This window comes from Natrix helvetica (assembly GCF_964273705.1).
Source record: "Natrix helvetica genome assembly, chromosome: Z".
Classification (NCBI taxonomy): Eukaryota; Metazoa; Chordata; class Lepidosauria; order Squamata; family Natricidae; genus Natrix; species Natrix helvetica.
Genome location: NC_138554.1, coordinates 129197001 through 129217860, shown reverse-complemented (window position 1 = coordinate 129217860; position 20860 = coordinate 129197001). Strand labels below are relative to the sequence as shown.

Genomic DNA, 20860 nt, shown 5'->3' with positions numbered 1-20860 from the left:
CTTCAACATCATGCTCTGCTTGACAGCTATTTATACTCCTTTTGTTGTGAGAAGTCGAGGACTTGGCACTGGTCGTAGAGCGAGGACTTTAAGCTTGTCAAAAGTTGAGGACTTTACACTCCTTCCCTCCTAGATGGTGCATGCATAGTCGTCCAGGTAGGTGGGACGTCAGCTCCACCCTGAGCACTTCAATCTAAGGGAGGCAGATGCACTAGCAACCAATGGGTGCACAGTAAAAGTCCCACTTCAGCCAGGTGCGTCTCAGCCAATGAGAGCTCTTTTGTTGCCGGGCTGACAGGTTGCTGGTCAACGATTTGGTGCCGGTCAAGGAACAGTTGCAAGTCAAGGACTTGGTGCCAATCATAGGTCAAGGACTTTCAGCCGGTTGCAAGTTGAGGACTTTACACCCTCCTAACCCAGTCCAGCACTTTGGTGAGTACCTTGTCACGTGCAGTGTTTTTGGCGACATCAGCAGCTGTCACAGGGAATTGAAGGGCGTCGATTAGCAGGATGGTTGACGCCAGGTCTGGGTCCTCAGCTATTGGAAGTGGGCAGTGGCTCAGGGCATCCGCATGGCACAGGTTTTTTCCTGGACGGTGGGAGAGCATGTAGCTATAGGTGGCAAGAAACACTGTCCCATCTAGTTAGGCGGGGAGATAGGACTAGAGGTGTTTGCCGGTTACCAGTGAGGATTCCTAACAACGGCTTGTGGCTGGTTGGGCCGACCTAGACACCATCACTAGATGGCCTCTCTTACCAAGTAAGGAGCTCCTCAAGCAGGTAGCGGTTTTAAACCTACAGTCTGCTCGAGAGTGCTTCCCGCCACATCCAGGACAGTTCATTTGGGGGAATTTTAGTCTTACCCTGCCGACCTTTTCCTTGCACGGCCCTTGAGGTGGTGGACCTCATCATCTTCATCTGCTGTGTTGTCCGAACTAACATCTTCATGATGAATTTTGAAGGGTTTTTCTGTGGTTGCGAGTTAGCTTTCTTCTGTATTTCTTCAGTTGACTTATTTGACAGTCCAATAGTGCGGGCCTCATCTAATGCGTTCTGTAGCGTCAATTCGGTCTTGGCCAGGAAGGGCGCTGTATCCGGAGGTCTCTGATGCCGCAAATGATTTGGTCTAGGAGGATGTTATCGCGGTCTCTAAAATAGCAGTAAATGGCGGCTGCCCTATAATCATTGATAGATTCACCTTCCAGTTGGTTTCTTCAATACATCACATGGCGGCGGGTGATTAGGGACAGCATTGACCCATAGTGATTTCTCAGCTTAGCCGGTGTGCCCCATGGCACCAAGTGCACTGACCGAGGAGGAAGGAGGATCTGAGCAATGTTGAACATTTCTGTCCCACACAAATTCAAAAATCAGGCCCTTTTTCAGCTGCTTGAGAGCTCCATATAATCATTTGCCTCAAGAAAACATTAAAAACGTGTGATATACGAATCCCACGTTTCTGCAGCGCTATTAAAAGCTGTAAAGGTATTCATCAAAGCCATTCCTGTCAGACTGTAGTGACTTAGCAAATGTGTCTGAGGCTTGGGTTTCGACTTCTCGTCATCACTTTTCTTTGGGTGGATGTGCAGCTCTTTTAGTGACTGGAGCTCTATATTAGTGAGCTGTATGCAGCTCTCTGGTGACTCACTCCCACCTTCCCACCTTCGGCGCCAGTGTTCCGTTCTCAGAACAGGAGGGTAAAAAACTGAGGCGAGCCAGGCTGAAGGTTAACAGGTTTAATTCTAACAAGTTTGCCAAATGCGGCAGCTCACAAACACGTTCTGTCAGCTAATGGCAACAGCTGAGGCCCTGTTTGACAGCTCCTTTTATACCAGCTGTCAAACAGGCAGCCAATCAGGAATGAGCATAGCACCCTCTAGGGAAAGCGGACCAGAGGGAGAACTCCGGACACAACATGCTGTGTGTGATCATTTTGCTGCTGCCTAAGTTTGGCAATTTAACCCAGTCTTCTTGTCGGCTTCTCAGAACCTCTGGTGGAACTAGAAGAAGGATTTTGGCTACTCTAAGACTGATGGGGACGGAATAATTGGGCACATGTAGCCCAATAAATACCTTTAACCCACTGTGGTTTTTGTGTGTGAGAGCAAGATGGCACACTCTACAATTTAATAATTAAGTGGCTGATTTGATTGTGTTGTTGCAGCCATGGGGAATAGGGCGGTTTTTAAAAATGGATTTTTATTATATTGTTTAAATTTTTGTCACCTATGGATAGTGCCCCCCTCTACAGGTAGACCAGACCCATTCAGATGGTCCACCCCCAGCTACTGATGGACCCTAATGAGTTCCAGAGGGAACTGGGAGGGGGGTTATCCAGGAGATGTTGCTACATGGTACCACTGAAGCTCTGATGGTCCATGACTGGGGAGCGTCTTGCCCTATTACAATGATGGCTAACCTTTTTCAGTCAGAGTGCCTGAAGCAATGCGTGCACCCCTGTGCATGTGCCCATCCCCTGTAAATGCGTGTGACTCCCCTCACCCCTGCGCATGCACGTGACTACCGCATGTGCTCCTGAGCATGTGCGTGCAACCCTTTGCATGCGCCCCACCCCCCCATGCATGCACAGCACAGACCCGAAGACCAGCTGGCCGGTGGGAGGTCCATGTGCACGCTGAACTGAGATGGCACGTGCCATAGGCTCGCCATCAGGGCCCTATTATCTGGGAATGTTGGATCTTGTTGGCCCTGAAGAAGTGGACGGGGTCCTTGATACTGTCAGCACCACCACCTGTCATTTAGATCCTTGTCCCTCCTGGATAGTGAAAACCTAGCGGGTCAATCCAGGCAGGTGATCAATAGAGGGGACATTTCCGGATGCTTTTAAGGAAGCCCCTCCTTAAAAAACCATCACTGGATCCCACCTACACAGACACTCACAGGTGCAAAGGGTCCTGATGAGATGGATTATTTGGATCCATTTCAGTCAGGATTCAGGCCCAGTTATGAGATAGAAATGGCATTGGTCTGGAACATCTTGCCCCCTGATGAGAGATTCTTGCCCACCCCCCTCCCTTTGTAAGATCCTATGGTCATGGCTCTGCCCGTTGGCTTGTGGCCCCAGTTGGGGAACAGCATGGTGGAAATGGTTGATCGAGTAACAACAGATCCCACCTCCCCCCACTTTGCTCCTACTCTTCCCATGTGCCCTTAGGTTTAATGTTTGATTTTAATTATGTTTTAATTGTATATGCAAAGACATTATTTTATGACAAACTTTTAAGACACTCAGAGTTACCCTATGGTAACGTAGCCAATAAATTTTATAAATAAATAAATAAATAAAATTTATAAGTAAACGTGTGAGTTGGGGGCTATATACACGATTAATAAATAATACATTTAGAAACTAGGCCACTTCTTCAAAATTTTATAGGGCCTTTATTTAATAGCTTAGCACTGGGAAGATGCCTCTTTTGATAGATCAACTGCTACAAGGAAGAGAGCAAGAGCGTTACCCTAATGTACATTTGCATGCTCCTGTGAAGTATTCCCCACCCATCTCCACATTTTTCTCCTAGTAGGTTATATACATAGCATTCCCATACTCCATTAAAGTAATTATCTTGTCCAATCATGTCTCATATAACCTATTTTTCCATGCTGGCACTTAGCAATGAAAGTACCATTTATAAGTTTACAAATGACATGCTTGTTATTTGCTCTACTGTAACATCTTTCTAGTTATTAATATTAGGCTGACAGGTCAATACTTACTGGGATCTTTTTTTTTGAAGGAGAAGGAAGAGGAGGAGAAGGCAGAAGAAGAAATTTGCTCTCTTCCAATCTTTTGACATGCAAACTTTGAAGAGCGTCCCAACAGTCTTCCTCAAACAACTTCACTGTTGTAGGATGCACTTCTCAAGGCTTGGAGACTTGGAAGACATTCATAGTGGCTCTTTTACCACAACTTTACTGACTTCAACCCTCTCTATGAATATTCTTCTAAAATCAATGCTACTCAAATGACCATTTACTTCGGATACAGAAGCGAAATAGCAGGATTTTGCTTCTGTATCCAAAAGATCAAGATTTCTCCGCTTGAACTAAGAGCGATTTCTCCTTTCTTCTGTCTTCCTCTTGCTATTGACTTACTTGAAGAAACCTTCCTTGTAAGCCTGATGCTATTTTCTTCCTTTGCCTTCCCAACCTCTTTGCTACATTGCTCAGCTTCCTTGGCTGTTTCTCTTACCTTCCATTACCTATCTTTTTTGGTTGACTCAGCTCCTTCATAAGCTGCCTATTCAACTACATTGACTTGTTTTTAATGTCTCCTAGTTTTCTTCTTCATTGATATAGTTTGAGATTCACTATTTTTTATTTCCTTTTTAAGAAATCCCAGCCAGGTACAACTTTAAGATTTTCAACAAATCTAAATCTAAGTTATCAGTCACAGAGGTCTTAAAGCCTGGGAAAATTAGAGAAATGTTGGAAATACTGGATGGAGGAAGAAAAAACTTTTTAAATTTGCATTTATGTATTTTTCCAGGCATTCACTTCTCTGGCCAGCCTTCATATCATGTGGCAGCTCATATTTATCATCTGAGGCATTTCATATCTTGCTGTGGAACGAGCAAGTTTCAAAACAAAAGCCCAGAATAATTAACACAAGTTGCATTGGAGAGAGTTGTACCTGCATATCACAAACATTATATACTATGAAGGGCGTAGACCAGTGATGGCTAACATTTTTGTTGTTGCGTGCTGAAAGCTTGAACCCATAATGCGCATGCATGTGCAACCCCCTGCGCTCCCCCCATGCATGCACGTGAGACCCCCCCTGCGCCCCCCTTGGACTTAGTAGACCTCCTTGCAGCCTCCTGGAACCAAAAACAGGCACGTTGCACACCCTGTCCACAGATGCAACTCTCACCCCCCTGCACATGTGTGCAAGCCGTGTGCATGCATAGCTGAGACCCAAAAATCAGCTGCCCTGTGGGAGGTGCGCGCACCTGCGTGGTGGAGCTGAGCTGGGGCGATGGCTTGCGTGCCTGCAGAGAGGGCTCTGCATGCCACCTGTGTCACAGGTGCCACAGGCTCGCCATCAGGGGCATAGACACTGCTTTTTTGGTGGTAAGTTTGAAATGTCCTCCTACGTAACTGACACCGTTCCTGCATGATTTTAATGCCATCTATGAAGACCCATAAACCAGGCCTTCTCTGTTGAAGCATCTCCCCTCTGGAAAGTTATCCCTTTAGGGAGATCCAAATAGCATCCATCCTGTTTGTTTCTGGCTGCCAAGCACCAACACCAGCTTGACGAGATATAATCAATCAATTTTTTTTTTAAAAAAATGATGTTCTGCAACTCTTTAAAAAACTGGCTGTTCTCCCAGGCCTTGTGGGAGGTTGTTTGTTGAGGCTGTGACAGAATTTGTCTGGACACTTGAGATTCTTTTTATTGTTTTCCCATTTGAAGCGTAAGCTACCCAGGCTTCTAAATCTGCTAAATAAATAATGTCTAGAATGGGCATTAAGGTCATGATCAGGTAAGATGAGGGTGGGGGACAAGGAAGGAACACAGTGTTCAGAAATTACATCATATTTTTCAATTATTTGCTCTGCATTTTAAATAAAGATCATACATTAAATTCATTACATTATATCTGGGTTTTTTTCTCCAAGACATCAGGTACAGCCATTATTTTGTGGAGCAAAGTTGTTATTTCTTGACTGTCTTTACTCCATACCAGGATTGTGCCTATAAATTGATTCTCTAACACCCCATTTGCATGATCTAGTATCAGCATTGCAATACTGGCTCAATTTGAATGATACAATTTTGATTCAAAACTGAAAGTTCCATCCTCACTAAAAAACAAAATGACAGAAAGCAAAAATGACAGCATTTTGTCGGCTGTGTTCTTTTTGCTGGTATAACCGACTGATCTCCTATGATGCTTCAGAAGATCAGGAGGCTGTGATGCAACACTGACCTTTTAAACATTCTCCCCCTTTCCCATAAGGGAGGGGTGGGCCGGATCCAGCACACAAGGTGCTTAAATCTGGCCCACAGATTTAAGACAGGAAATATCACTCTCCTGTCCCCACCCCCACTGGTCCACGGAGGAGAACTACAATGCTGATCCGGCCATCGAAGAAATCCAACTTGACACTCCTGCCATAAGGCATTTTGCATCAAACAGAAGCAGTTAAGAAAAGGCAACTAGCTCTAACGACTACAATTCAAGTTCATATTTAACAAATCTACTTGTATTACCTGTTGCAACCTATGTATCCAGGATTAAATTCATGCAACCAGAGGCAGTATATTTTACAATGAAGCCTGGAAGTGTATATGCTGCTATTAATTGGTCCTTACCCACTGTTCTCTAGATAGACTCTAGTTATTATCCATATGATGATGAAAATTGTAGGGATTCCTGGAAAAAATAGCAGATGAAGCAAGGGGGGGGGGAGAGAAAATATATAATCAATACTTGATTGGGCAAAATTAATTATGCAACAGAAATCACTTTGTATTCAAGTATGACATAGCATGAGAATTAGCTGAGGCAGAGCACTAATAGATTGGCCTTGTTTTTAGTCTTCTGGATACACATTTATTACTATTTGGTCTTTGCCTAAACCAGTGGTTCCCAAACATTTTCAGTCCACCGCCCCCTTGGTGCTACAAACTGATCCTCAGTGCCCCCTACCCAGTGGTGGAATTCAAATTTTTTTCTACCGCTTCTGTGGGTGTGGCTGGGGGGTCATGTGACTGGGCGGTTTGCACGACAGAAGATAGTAACAGTAAAATTCAAAACTATAACAATTAATTGCACATTTATTCAAAATCCAATTTAAAAACCTTTTTAGTTAATGTTAATTCAACGAAATTGTTGAACATGATCCAGTGATACCAGATTTTCAAAGTCTGATAGTCATTTATCAAGAACCTTAGTAACTAGTAACTTAGTAAACTCAGTAAAATTTAGTAACTACTTCACTGTTCAGTAAATTCTTAATGTGATGGATGGGCTTGATGAAGTGATACGAGTATCCCAATGTCTGGTTTTAAGTCATTTAGCAGGAGTCTTAAATCACTACTTTCAGTAATCTGGAGTCGATTTCTTTGCTTGGAGAGAAGTTGGATGGCCACACTGAAGCCACGTTCCACCAAATATGATGTTGGAAATGCAACAAGGAGCTTCTTAACCACTGCCCATAGTGCAGGATAGCGATCAGAAATTTCTTTTTGTAACCAAAACTCTTGGTACGATTTCTTAAACTTTGGCTTCAGTTCAATGTCATTTTGCAGCTCTATGAGTTGTTCCTCCACTACCCCATCTTCCTCAGTATCTGAAAATGGATTTATCATCCAATCTGGAATTTCCATCAAAAGAAGATCCTGATATTGCTCAGACATATCTTTATGCAGCATGTCCAAATGGTCACAAAAAACTTGAAGATCATCACCTTGTATTCCACCTTTCTCTTCTAGCTCAAAGAAGCTTTGTAATTGGTATAGCTCGCAACGGCCTATATTGCGCTTGAATAGAGTTAACTTTGAAATAAACATAGAGATGCTAGATTTGGCCTTAACAAGAATTGACCTAATTTCCTTGCAACTGCAAATTCACTTCATTAAACTTTGCAAATAGTTCTGATAAATAAGCAATGTCATTCCTGATCTCTTTGAGTTCATCACTGAGCAAGGCATTCTTGTCTTCAAAAAACTCCACAACAGTGTCAAAAAGATTGTAAAAGCATCTCACACAGTTGCTTTTTGATAGCCAACGAACTTCTGTATGAAGCAGCAAACGATCAAAATCTTCATCATTGAAAAGATATTGAAAAAGTGACTTATGATCATTTTTGACAGTTATGACCATTGTAGCATCCCCATGGTCGTAAGATCAAAATTTGGATGCTTCATTTGGATGCTTGGTAACTGACTCATACTGTATTTATGATGGTTGCAGTGTCCCGAGGTCATATGATCATCTTTTGCAACCTTCTGACAAGGCAAAGTCGATGGAGAAGCCAGATTCACTTAACAACGTTAGTAACAAGTGCAGTGATTCATTTAACAAGTGGCAAGAAATATAATAAAATAGGGCAAAATTCACTTAACACAAGAAATGTTGGGCTCAGTTATAGTCATAATCTGAGGACTGCAGCAGGAGGAAAAAGACTTTTCAGAGAGCAAAAAGATAGCAGAGTTTGGAATGTAGGCAGGAAGAGAGCAAGTTTGCATCTTCCCTAGCAATTTGTGAAATACAGGTGGTCCTTATCTTACAACTATTAGTTTAGTGACAGTATGAAGTTACAATGGCACTGAAAGAATTGAGTTATGACTGTTGTTCACTTATAACCGTTGCACCATTCCCATGCCCATGTGATGAAAATTCAGACACTTGGCAACTTACTCATATTTATGATGGCTGCAGTGTCCCGGGGTCATGTTGATCACTTTTGTGACCTTCTGACAAGCAAAGTCAATAGGAAAGGAGGAAAAATGCCACTTTATAGCTAGTACAACTAATGATTAAAGATATTTCACTCATTACTGGGAATGAGATCAGGCAATGACAATTCATTTTGGGGGGAAACACAAGGATGTGCACCAGGGAAGACAACTCCATCGCTATTTTTAGGGGTTCACGGCCGCCCCCCTCGCAGCTGGAGGAGCAGTTTTAATTGCCAGTCTCGTGCGATGAAGAAGAACCCAGCCCTCCCACCCATTGAAGGCGCGTACGAGACCCAAGCCTTCCCAAAGGCGCAGCATCGCCAGTTCCTGGTGAGGCGAGACTGAGCCGCCACCTCCACACAAGCCGCGCAGGGAAGGACTCTTGCTTTCGGTCCCATCGCATTCCCTTCCGCGCCTGCGCGCTAAGCTAAGCGAGTTGGAAGTACAGTATAGCAGAACACCTCCAGCACTCCTCTGCCACCTCCCTTGCCTCTTAGCATTCCTCTTTGCCTCTTAGCACCCCCCTACCGCCCCCCTTGCCTCTTAGCACCCCTCTGCTGCCACCCTTGCCTCTTAGTGCCCCCCTAGGTTGTTCCCCCCAGGAGGCGGTATCACCCACTTTGGGAACCACTGGTTTAAACCATTCTAAGTCATCTACAATTGGAGTGGTCTCCAAATCCAATAAACAGCTAAAATGTCTGTATATCCAGAATAGTCTATATAACTATCAGGAGCTGTCCAGTATGTTTTGCAACTAGAAATACTCATTGAATGTGCCCCAATATGACTCCCTGACTTTTGTTTCTGGAAACTTAAAGTTTACTCAATTTATGTGCCAAGGCCTTATCCCACCCAGCGACTCTGAATCTTCTTTCCAGCATGGTTCTGGTTTCACTTGAGAATGGGCATTGGCACCAGTTCTCTGGGTGGAGATAGCAGCCAGGCTGGGTTTATTCCGTCCAGTATCCAATTGGACTGAGTCTACAATCTGTGATGTCATTGTGTACTAGTGGCTCCTTCCAGCTTTGAAGAAAGTTGGACTGATATGAGAAATGTAAGAAACATAAAATAAAAAGAATGCGCTCTCTCCTCCTCCTCTACATGACCTGGGACCGGACCATTACAGGGTGGGGCCGGCTGCTGTCTCCACCACCCAGAGAACAGACATCTCAGGTAAGAACCAACACCCATTCCCCAATGTTGGTGGAGATAGCAGCCAGGCTGGGACATACCAAAGTTGGGGCCATCCTTAAAAGTGGAGATATGTCCAGTCTACTGTCCATTATGTTACATAATAATAATAATAATAATAATAATAATAATAATAATAATAATAATAATAATAATAATAATAATAATAATAATAATAATAATAATCTTTAATTTATAAACCGCACCCTTTCCTAAACAGGACTCGGGGCTGTGTACAGTCATATTAAAACAATATGAATACAAAATATAGATATACTTAAATATACAAATAGGTAAACGGAGGAGGTAGGATGTGGACTGTACAATATTTAAATTAAAATACAAATAAACATTAAAATTACCCTTAAAAACTACCCAATAAGATGTTTGCCAGGAGGTTAAAATGGGACTATAAATCAGTTAAGCCAGCTAATTGGAACAGGTGGGTCTTAAACTTCTGTCAGAAGGAGAGGAGGTCGGTAGTAGTTCTAATATCGGGGGGGGGGGGAGGTCATTCCAGAGGGTTGGGCCCATCACAGAGAAGGCTCTACTCCTGGGCGCCGCCCGTTGACACTGCTTAGTGGACGGCACCCGGAGGAGTCCCTCCCTGTGAGAGCGGATTGGTCGCAGGGATGTATGAGGTGAGATGCGATCCCGCAGGTAACTAGGTCCCGTGCCATGGAGCGCTTTGAAGATAGTAACCAACACCTTGAAATGCACCCGAAAAACCACAGGCAGCCAGTGCAGCTCGCGCAGGAGTGGTGTTATATGGGAGTATCTTGTCTTCCCCATGATGGCACGCGCGGCCGCATTCTGAACTAGCTGTAGTCTTTGGATGCATCTCAAGGGGAGCCCCATGTAGAGAGCGTTGCAGTAGTCCAGGCGAGACGTCACCAGCGCATGAGTGACCGTGCGTAAGGCGTCCCTATCCAACAGGGGGCGCAATTGGCGCACCAGGCGAACCTGGTGGAACGCCCCCTTGCCACGGCTGCTACATGGTCATCCATCGACAGCTGGGCATCAAGGAGGACGCCCAAATTGCGCGCCCGTTCCATGCATCTGTTGCAGCACCCTCCGACCAAATGCCACGTCAGCCGATGCATATCTGTCCAATTTGTAGTGCCAGATGAAGGGAGTAGGTGATGTCCAGGTGGCAGCCTGACAAATTTCTTCGATGGGCGCTTGTGTAGTCCATGCTGCTATGGTGGCCGCGCTCCTAGTGGTGTGGGCTGTGATGTGGCATGGTGGTGATAATGCTTGAGCTTTGTAGGACAGTTTGATGCATGCCCAAATCCAGCAGCCTAGGATTGATGGCGTGGCTTTGACCCCCAGAGACACCTGTCAGAAAGACATGAACAGGGCCTCTGATAGTCGGAAGGTGGCCATGCGACTGATGTAAATTTGTAGTGCCCTTTGGATGTCAAAGGAGTGTCGCTTACACTTGAGTTGACGTTGGGGAGATGGACAAAAATCCAGTAAGACCAGTTCCTGGGCCTTGTGAAATCTGGAGTTGATTTTTGGTATGAATGCTGGGTCAAGGCATAACACCCCCCGTCAGGGTGGAAATGCAGATATTGTCTGACTGACAGAGACATGCCTGACTGATGTTATGGCCACCAGGAACGCAGTCTTGAACAAGAAGTGCCTTAAGGACCTCGAACGCAAGGGCTCAAGCGGTGGAATAGTGAGCACCTCCAGCACCTTGGACAAGTCCCAGGTTGGGTACCTGTGGACAATCAGCTGATGAAGGTTAGAGGCGCCACGGAGGAATCAGCGAACAAGTGGATGACTGGAGACGTGGTCCATTGTGAGGCACAAAAGGACCAATGATAATACTGTCACATGTTGCTGCAGAGTGTTGGGAGAAAGACCCTGTTCTAGTCCCTGTTGTAGGAAATCCAGCACCTGGGGGATGGAGGCTCCGGAGGCTTCGATGTTATGGATGGTACACCAGTGCCTAAATGCCCGCCAAGTGGCGTTGTAGATGTGGTTTGTAGAGGCTCTGCGAGACGCCTGAATTGTTACCATGATGTTGGGGGAGAGGTTGTCTGTGGTCAAGGACTAATTGCAGTCACTGCGGTTCCGAGTGTTGGATCAACCCCTGGTGGAGCGAGATGATCAACGGAGGAATGAGCCAGGGTAGGGCAATTGACAAGTTCACTAGGTCGGCCAACCAGGGATGTCGAGGCCAGTGGGGTGCCAGAAGAAGGAGCTCTGCCTCCTGGTCCAGAAGCTTGCGAACCACTCATTGAATGAGTGTAAGTGGCGGGAATACATACAGTGTTCACTGACATCTGAGAGTGTCTATGCCTTCCGCATTCGGGTCTGCGTACCTGGAGAAGTATCTGGGAACTTGATTGTTGGTCAAAATTGTGAATAGGTTGAGGATTGGGAGGCAAAACTGGTGGGCCAGGGCTTGGAAGAGGTCTGGATGGATGCTCCACTCTGACTGGTCTATTTGGGAGTGGCTGAGCCAGTCTGCCTGGACATTCGATGCTCCCAAGATGTGACTCTGCCCATAGATCCAACCAGTTGGCCTCCTGCATGAGGGACCAGGATCGAGTTCCTCCCTGTTGATTGATGTGAGCTTTGGTTGTTGTATTGTCAGTCAGCACCAGAATGTGTGAGTCCCACACCGTGTCTGAAACTGTAGCAACGCTAAATGGATTGCCCTGCAGTTCAAGCCAGTTTATGCTGTTGTGATGTTCCTATGCGGATCACCTGCTTTGTGCCATGAGGTTCTGCATGTGCCCCCCCATCCCACTAGGCTGGCATCAGTCATCAGGGTGAGATGTGGCAGATCCTTGAAGAGAGTCCCCTGTGACGTGGCCTGGGACCCCCACCACCCCAATGACCTGGTCACTTCCTGGGAAATCCTCACCATTTGAGAGGAGTAGCTTCTGTTGGCCTTTTGGTGGGTGAGCAGGAACCACTGTAGTGGTTGTCCCATGGAACTATGCCGAAACAGGAAACCATATTTCCTAATAGTTGGGATATGCAGGTTGTAGGAGTGAGATGGCACTTTGCTATGTTTACTCTGAACCCATGGTCCCGTAGGACCTGGATGGTCAGACTGAGATCCTCTGGGCCTGCTTGGACTTGGACAATAACAGGATATTACCAGTGTCCAGGTAACACAGGGTCTTGATGAGGGATGTCCTGAGATGGGCTGCCAGGACCGCCAACACCTTGGTGAAGACCCTTGCAGCAGAGGAGAGACCGAATGGAAGGGCTCAGTATTGGTAGTGGCTACCCCCCCCCCCCAATAACAGAAGTGGAGACATTTTCTGTGGTCTGCCAGAATGGGGATGTGTAGGTATGTCTTGGTCAGGTCCACTGAGGTGAGAAAATCACCTTAATGGACGCCTTCCAGATGGTGAGCAGGGAGTGCCTTTTCAACTGCCGGTAGACAATGTGGCGGTTAAATGTTTTTTAGGTTGAGGATCGCCCTCCACCCCATGGAAGCCTTCGGACGACAAACAGGAGGGAATAAAATCCTTGTCCCCTCTGTTGCATTGGCACTGGCTGGATGGCCTGAATTTCCAGCAAGTGCTGAATTGCCTGTTCACTCCTGAGATATGGGGCATTAGATGAAGTGCTCCTGAGAGGTGGAGAGGAACTTTAGTGCAAGGGTGAATCACCCAGGCATCCATCATTGTCTCCTCCCATCAGTGGGCAAAGAAGGCCAGACGTTCCCCAATTGAAAGGGAGTCCAGGCAGTCATTTCTACCATCTGAACTGGCAATTGCCTCCCCCTCAGTAGGATCTCTTTGGGGGGAAGAGCTGGTTGTTCCTATGGGACCGGTCCTGCTACTTATCCTGTCTGGGCTGGGGAGGCCACTGCAGATGGGGGCAGGAGAATCCCCCGTCCAACCCTCGAAAGGTAAAGTAAGGAGTCGACCTGACTTCCAGTCGTTTATAGATAGAGGGAAGGATCTTCCTCTTGTCCTTGGATTCTGTCAGGTAAGGGGCCCCCAAATAACTGGCCACTCGCAAATGCAGAGGTGGCAAAGGGCCATTTGGTCCTAATGTCTGCCTGCCATGGCTTCAGCCATAATAGACGTCTGGTTATAACTAATGAGGCCATGGCCCTGGACGCGAACCTAGCTGCATTTAGTCACAATATGTGTCCACCACATATTATATTGCTGCTTTGATCTTATTGAGATCTCGATGACACCTAGTGTCTCTGGTGGAAAGTCTCTCTTGGAGCTGCTGAATCCAAACCAGCGATGCCCTAGTAAAGAATGAGGTAGCAGTGGCAACCCGCACTACCCAGGTCCCTGCCTGAAGCCCCTTAACTAGAGTCTGTTCTGACCACTTGTCCTCTGGCTTGAGGACCTCCTCTGGGGCCCCGGAGACCATGGTAGAGGATGAAAGGGCAGCCACAGGGGCATCTACCAAAGGGGCATCTAGGACCTTGGAAAGGTCGGGTCCTATTTTATAAAGACGCTTGTCCAGAGTTGAGGACAACGGACCAGACCCCGGGGACACCTACTGACGATGTCCAGAAACCGTTTGGGTGAGGCGCTCTACTGTCGGTTTGGAGAAAAAGAAATTAGGAGGGCCTCTGGTGTGTGTGGTCTGAGCCTGAGGAGCCGTCCCCAGGTCCGTGGCCTTCTTTGCCTTGAATAGTAGTGATTTAAACAGATCAGGCTTAAAGAGCCCAGCAAAGGCCAGCAGGTCTGGGGCTACACATCATCATCAGATAAATCTGAGTTTCCAAGAGGCTCCTGTTCCCCAAAAAAGGATGCCTGGCTAGCCGTGGTGGATGGGAGCGGATCTTGTGTCCTCTACGGGATCTGCACCTATGCCTGCTAGAAGATCTGGAAGAGGTCTTGTGCTGAAGGTCGGCCTCAGAAATTGTGGTTGCCATATACGGTGGAGCGGAAGCGGAGGCCTGGGGGTGAATTTGAGGAAGAGGGGCCGACCAGAGCTGCTATGGTCAAATAATCTGTCCCTTTTAAGAGGGACGTCAAAAAAATCCCCACCCATAGGAGGCTGCTGGGAGAAGATGATGATGAGAGCTCCTCATTCGAGTCAGGAGACATCTCAGCCAGAGATGGATAGGCCTCCTCTAGAGGTAGGTCCAGTGGGCTGGGCTGATCTAGCCTCGCAGGGAGGGTGGCAAGGCCTGGTACTGGAACTGCCTGTCTTTGAGCCCTTTCGAATTCCTTATCTAATGCCCTCTTCCTGCGTTTTTCTGCTCTGAGGGAAGCCTTGGTGATCTTAGCTGGCTTCCCCGTCTCCAGGCTCCTTCCCCCTGTCTCCAAGTCCTTGGCTGGAATAGGCTCTGAGAAGAGATCGGAAGCCACTGCTCCAGTAGAGGTCATGAGGGCTCTGGGATTGGGCTGAACCAGTTCTGGCTCAAAGTCTAAAGGCAGCAGGACTGTTAGGTTGCAGGCAAGAAAGCTGGGTGAGGTAATAGATACGGACTCACCAAATCGGCCAGAATGCTGTTCCAAGCAGTGGTTGATCAATCTGGCTTCAAAGTGGCTGCTGCTGCATTTTTGCGCTATTTTTTTATGACAGGCAGCTTCTCCGTGTCAGTTCCGGCAAGCCCAGAGGCCCGGAGCTCCCATCCGGGGGGGGGGGGACTGGGCCAGCTGCCAAGACTCATGCTTACCAGATAGAGATCTCCTTCCTCCACAAGCAGTCCAGCTGATAATTCTACAAAGCTCTTCATGACTGACTGCCAGGAAGTTTCCACTGATAACATTCCAGAACAGATAACTGACTGAGAACAATCCATGATTGATTGCCAGGTGGTTTTCACTCTGGGTCACAAGGTGATGGTATGCGTGAGCATGGGGGTGGGGTTTAGCCTAATACCAAGTAACTATAAAAGGTGGTAGGGAGCACCGGATGTCAGCTCTGACAATTTATTCATTGCCTTAGTGCTTTGTTGGTCAGTTTGTGCCGTAGGAATATAAACTGCATTTTAAAACCATCTCTGTGTTTGGCTGTTTTCATTAACCCGTTGGAACCTGACACTCCGGCACCGAAGGCTCTTTAAAATGGCCGCTATCAAGGAGGAACTGACGTCGCAACGACATAACGTGCGATCTTGGAGCTCCAAGATCACAGTCGATACTTTTGCTGCTGGATGGTCCATTTGGACCTAAACCATCCCAAAGAGACGGTGACAGGGAAGAGTACGTCCTGCTGATTTCAGGGACACCGCAAAGTCCCTGATTGATCCAGGAGAAACTCTTTTGCCGGCGACAGAAGCACAGCCATTGAAGCTGCTGAAGTTGGGACAGCTCTGGAATGGGAGGAAAACGGAAAGAGAAAGTGTGTCCATTTGGTGAGGAAATCTTATTATTATAAAAGAGACTACCCCCAAAAAAATTAAAGCTAAATTAAATTTGAAAACAGAAGAGAACAAGCAGCGAAATTAAGCTACATTAGACAGTGTGTTATCCTTTTTTTTATTTTCCTTTATGGATGGAACTTTTGCAAATGTTTCCTATTCTTTAAATTGAAGGGACTAGTTTTTCTTCTTCTACTTTTTATATTCTTCTTTAATATCTATGGATTAAAATCTTTTTCCTTATTTTTATAATGCTGGATTGGATGGGTTTTTTTTGTTTGTTTGTTTTGTTCCATTTAAGAATTTTGCTTTCTTTAAGCCTGGAATATAAAGAAGATATAAAAGGAATACAAAGAGGGCTGTAATAACAGAGGGAAAGGAAGTAACACTGCCACTTTGAGACTGGAGGCTTGGAAAAATTGTCTTTTGTTTTTTCTCTTTGATCATCTGACTTTGCATTTCAAGGTTCCCCAGCTTGTTTACAGAGAGTGATAGTGAGAAGAGCATGGGCTGTTCATACAGGTGCTCTTCAGGAGCTTCATTGGCAGCTGGAGTGAAGTGAAAACAAAGCCTTGTCTTGAAAGATTATAAATGAACTTGCTTTAGATTTAATAAAAAGTTTTGAATGCCAGATGGCAGTGTTTACAAGTTGGAAGAATGGTGCAACATGAAAAATAAACCTTAACATTGCAAAAGATTATGTTTGAAATTCAAGAAATATTAAAAGTAACAGAGACAATTGAGAACAGATTGGAGAACATAGATCGTAGAACAGCAAAATTTGATGGAAAAATTGAGGATGTTCATCAAATTAAGAAAGTGGTGTTCAGAGTTCTAAAAACTGAAGGAAAAAATAAACAAAGAGACAAGAAAATTGTTGATACTGACAGTGAACTGAGTGTGGTTGAAAATGGAAAGAGTGGAATATGGAAAGGGGAGGTAGATGGACTGGAGCTCTACCCCAGATTTCAAAGTATAGAAGAAGAAAAGAGAGAAAAATTAATGGAACTAAGGAGAGAAATTTTGTCAGAAGCACTTGTGATAACCAAAGATAAGCAGATCAAAAAAGCAGATGGAGGGTTTCGAGCTTATATAAGATATGCAATAAGCAATAAGTTGCGAAGAGAAGTCCATACAAAACTTACTAAGAAAATAACCAGAATACTAATGCCACAAATGGCAAGAGACATAAGACTGCGTTATTACTGGAAAGTCACAGGTTGATGTAATGAAAGCTTATAATAAAAAATTAAGTAAAATTTAGTTAAATTTAGAGCATTATGTATAAAATGAAGTGATAATGGATATAGTTAAATAATTGATTGATAATGATAATAATGCATATATATGTATTGGTCTGATAAGAGGAAATTTGATACAAATTGCAAATGGTGACTACGAAAGGAGGTTCAGAAACTCTGTTATTAAATATAACCAATTTTTATTTAGAACATGTTATAAAGATGTAATGTTACTGGATGATATTGACATTATGTGGTTTTGCTTTAAATCTGGAATATTCTTTATAAAAGGACGCAAAAACAATTATAGTCAAATGAAGGTTGAGGTATGATGATAATAATATATATAAATATATTTGATTTAAAATATATGATTTGATATGAATTGTAGGTGATGATTGTGGAAGGGATGCACGGAAGTTTTTGTAACCAATCGACACACTTTCTACAATTTGTAATTGAAGATGTTTTTGTGGGTTTTTTTGTGTTTTGTCTGTTTGTGTTTATTCAAAAAAAAATCTTTATAAAAAAAATGGCTGCCATGTTTCCGCACCCCTGGCAATGTTAGGCGATATTCTGGCTCACAGGAAAACGCGTGAGCTGATGGAGATCTGAGGCCACTCATCCAGAAAGCCTCTGAGCGAGTGCTCGTGAGCCTGGTGGTCTGGTTGTGGTGAGGATTGCGAAACAGCATTACAGAACTAATTTGTGGGCACAGTTGCTGTCCTCACAGCCTTGATGCCTCAACGATTCAGCCAGACCGCAGGCCCTGCTTGCCAATTTTTCCGTCTCCTACTCAATCCTAATTTAAAGTGGAAAAAATGTTCTAGAAAAAAGCCAATTGGAATTAATTTATCTCTGATCTACCAAGGAGAGAGCAAATCTCACGTTCAGTCCTGGATAGACCAAGTCTAAAGCTGGGAGGAGCCACCAGTGCACAATGACATCACAGATTGTAGATTCAGTCCAACTGGATACTTGGATGGAGTAAACCCAGCCTGGCTGCTATCTCCACCAACATTGGAGAATTTCCCCCATGCTTCTTCAGGAATTCTGTAGTTGTCTGTCTAAGTACAGGTGGTTCTCGACTTATAATAGTTCATTTAGTGACTGTTCAAAGTTACAACAGCACTTGACTTATGACCGTTTTTCTCACTTAAAACCATTGCAGCATCCCCATTGTCAAGTGATCAAAATTCAGACGCTTGGCAACTAGCTCATATTTATGATGGCTGCTGTGTCCCAGGGTCATGTGATTAATCTTTTGTGACCTTCCGACAACCAAAAGTCAATGGGGAAGCCAAATTCACTTAATAACTGTGCTTGTAATAACTCTGATGATTCACTTAAAACTGTGACAAGAAAGGTCCTAAACTGGGGTGGGGGATTCACTTATAGTCTTGCTTAGCAACAGAAAGTTTGGGCTGAATTGAGGTCATAAGTCAAGGATTAAGCACTAAGGCCAGGGGACTAAAACATTTGTAACCCATCAAACTACATAAATCCAGTCAGCCATGTGGCAACATCTCTGTGTATCTGTGTTAATTTTGCACTTGCCTGAACCTTCAAAACAATAGTGGGTCAAAGATAGGACAGATACCAACACAGACAATATGGAATTTGACCTAGAAGCCCTAAGTAGGATTCCAAATCTTGAGGGGGAAGGAATAAAAAACAGAGATAACTATATTGACCTCCTTACCCCATCCAGTAAGGAGATATGCTGTGAAGTGTCTGTTAGAAGAGAACATGACCATGAGGAGGATGTGGAGATAAAGTCCTTCAACTAAGAGCCAATAAAAATTGGCCATTACACAGTACTGGAAAAATACCAAGCTAGCCTTGCAGCCGACCTGAAAGTTACAAATCAAGGATGAAATGTTTATGCAAAAAATCTGCTGTAACACAGTAAATGGTTTCCTTTGTTTAAAAGCTCTTTTGATAGATACAAGCTTTGACAAGAGATTTCTCCTTCCATGAATTTAGCTATTGATGGGCTGAAACAGCCTCTTTCAACTGTTTTGGACCAAGTTCAATGAATGAAAGCAAATGCCAAGTGCTTCTCAAAACCAGGTTTGAGACTTATGTACTTGGTTTTTTTACCTCCTAACTTTGTGGCATATTCATCATATTGTGTTCGTCTTTACCATCAAATTTGTCTCTGATTTTCTTACAGATTTCAGTGCAAAAAAGGCCCAGGAATTAAAAACGTCAGGAGATGGCAGAGGTATTTAAAGACCACCCATTAATCAGAAGTAATTTGGTTTGGGAAACATGTTCCCATCCCTTTTTAAAGTTAGTTTATTCTACGGCAGCTGTGCCAGAAGCAAAAAATAGCTCATGGAATGTACAACCCTGAGGAAAAACTGAAAAGCATTGCTTGACTATTGTATAAGTAAAACAGAATAAAGCACAGCATAAGTGATTCGTTGCTGCAGATATTTTATCACATGGACCATATTACAACAATGCTAGCAAGTTAGGACTTTGAAGAAATAGTCAGAAGTAGGGGGAGGAGAAGAATGTTCCTTCTCAAATTAGCCAAGGCAGTCACTTCCATCTGAATTGTATGAGACTGAACATGCAAAGCATTTCTGTCACAGTACCTTTGTGAAAAGCCATGTTAATTAACAGGGGAAGGAAAGGGATTACATATGAGGAAGCTTCATGCTGAAGACTAAAACTACTCCAATTGCTGTCAGATTCTTGGTTCCCATTAATTAAGCAGAAAGGAAGGGAATCGTAGTATCAACGGATTTGAGAAATATATTTAATTGCCATATTTCTTCAGACTGTCTTCTCTATCAAGACAAGAGTTTTATAAAGGTAAAGGCTCCCCTCACATATATGTGCTACTCGCTCCTGACTCTAGGGGGCAGTGCTCATCTCCATTTCAAAGCTGAAGAACCAGGGCTGTCTGAAGGCGTCTCCGTGGTCATGTGGCCGGCATGACTAAATGCCGAAGGCGCATGCAACACTGTTACCTTCCCTCCAAAGGTGGTTCCTATTTTTCTACTTGCGTTTTTTAAAAATAAATTTTATTTTGTTTGTACAAACTTCACATCTTTGCAACACATTACATTTTTTTACCTATCCGTTGTGTCTGTTTTATCTATACCAATAAATCTTTTTTAACTATGACATATATTTGTGCATTTACATTATTTCATACATTTTGTCTACTTGCATTTTTATATGCTTTCGAACTGCTAGGTTGGCAGAAGCTGGGACAAGTAACCGGAGCTCATTCTGTTATGCGGCATTAGGGATTCGAACCGCCAAACTGCTAACCTTTCTGATCGATAAACTCAGTGTCTTAACCACTGAGCCACCAGGTCCCTCATACTATTCCATACTGAGTTTCATACTGAGGAACAAAATCTCTGAAAATTATACTCTATAATGCTCTGTGAGTGTTTTCCCTGTGGGTGTGTATGTGTTACGGCACTCTTGCAAGCACTGTAAAACGATTTGTGTTTACCAGAATTGTATTACATGTGCTATAACACTCTTGGCATGCAATTTCACTATAAATCCCTCCATGTCCACTAAGAAGTTGTTTCTTCCTGCCAAACTAAGCATGCTAAGGGCTGCTACCTTTATTTCTCAATTTCAAAAAGTTAAGATGTTTGATAGATTAATATTGCCCGGTGTTGACAGGCAAAACTACATACACACACT

The 20860-nt window shown here is 44.4% G+C and overlaps 1 protein-coding gene across 2 annotated transcripts in view; it reads right to left on the bottom strand.

Annotated features, from left to right (window-relative positions):
* VIPR2 (vasoactive intestinal peptide receptor 2) overlaps nt 1-20860 on the bottom strand; it is a 129939-nt gene that overhangs the window by 24855 nt on the left and 84224 nt on the right. Inside the window, exons 7-8 of one of the 2 annotated variants that reach the window (XM_081932275.1) lie at nt 18882-19032; nt 6344-6404 (exon numbers count right to left, since the gene is read on the bottom strand). The exons of the other annotated variant lie outside the window; for it this stretch is intronic. Coding sequence (XP_081788401.1) covers nt 6344-6404; nt 18882-19032 — 212 coding nt within the window. The remainder of the gene's footprint in view (nt 1-6343; nt 6405-18881; nt 19033-20860) is intronic. 2 annotated transcript variants of the gene reach the window in all.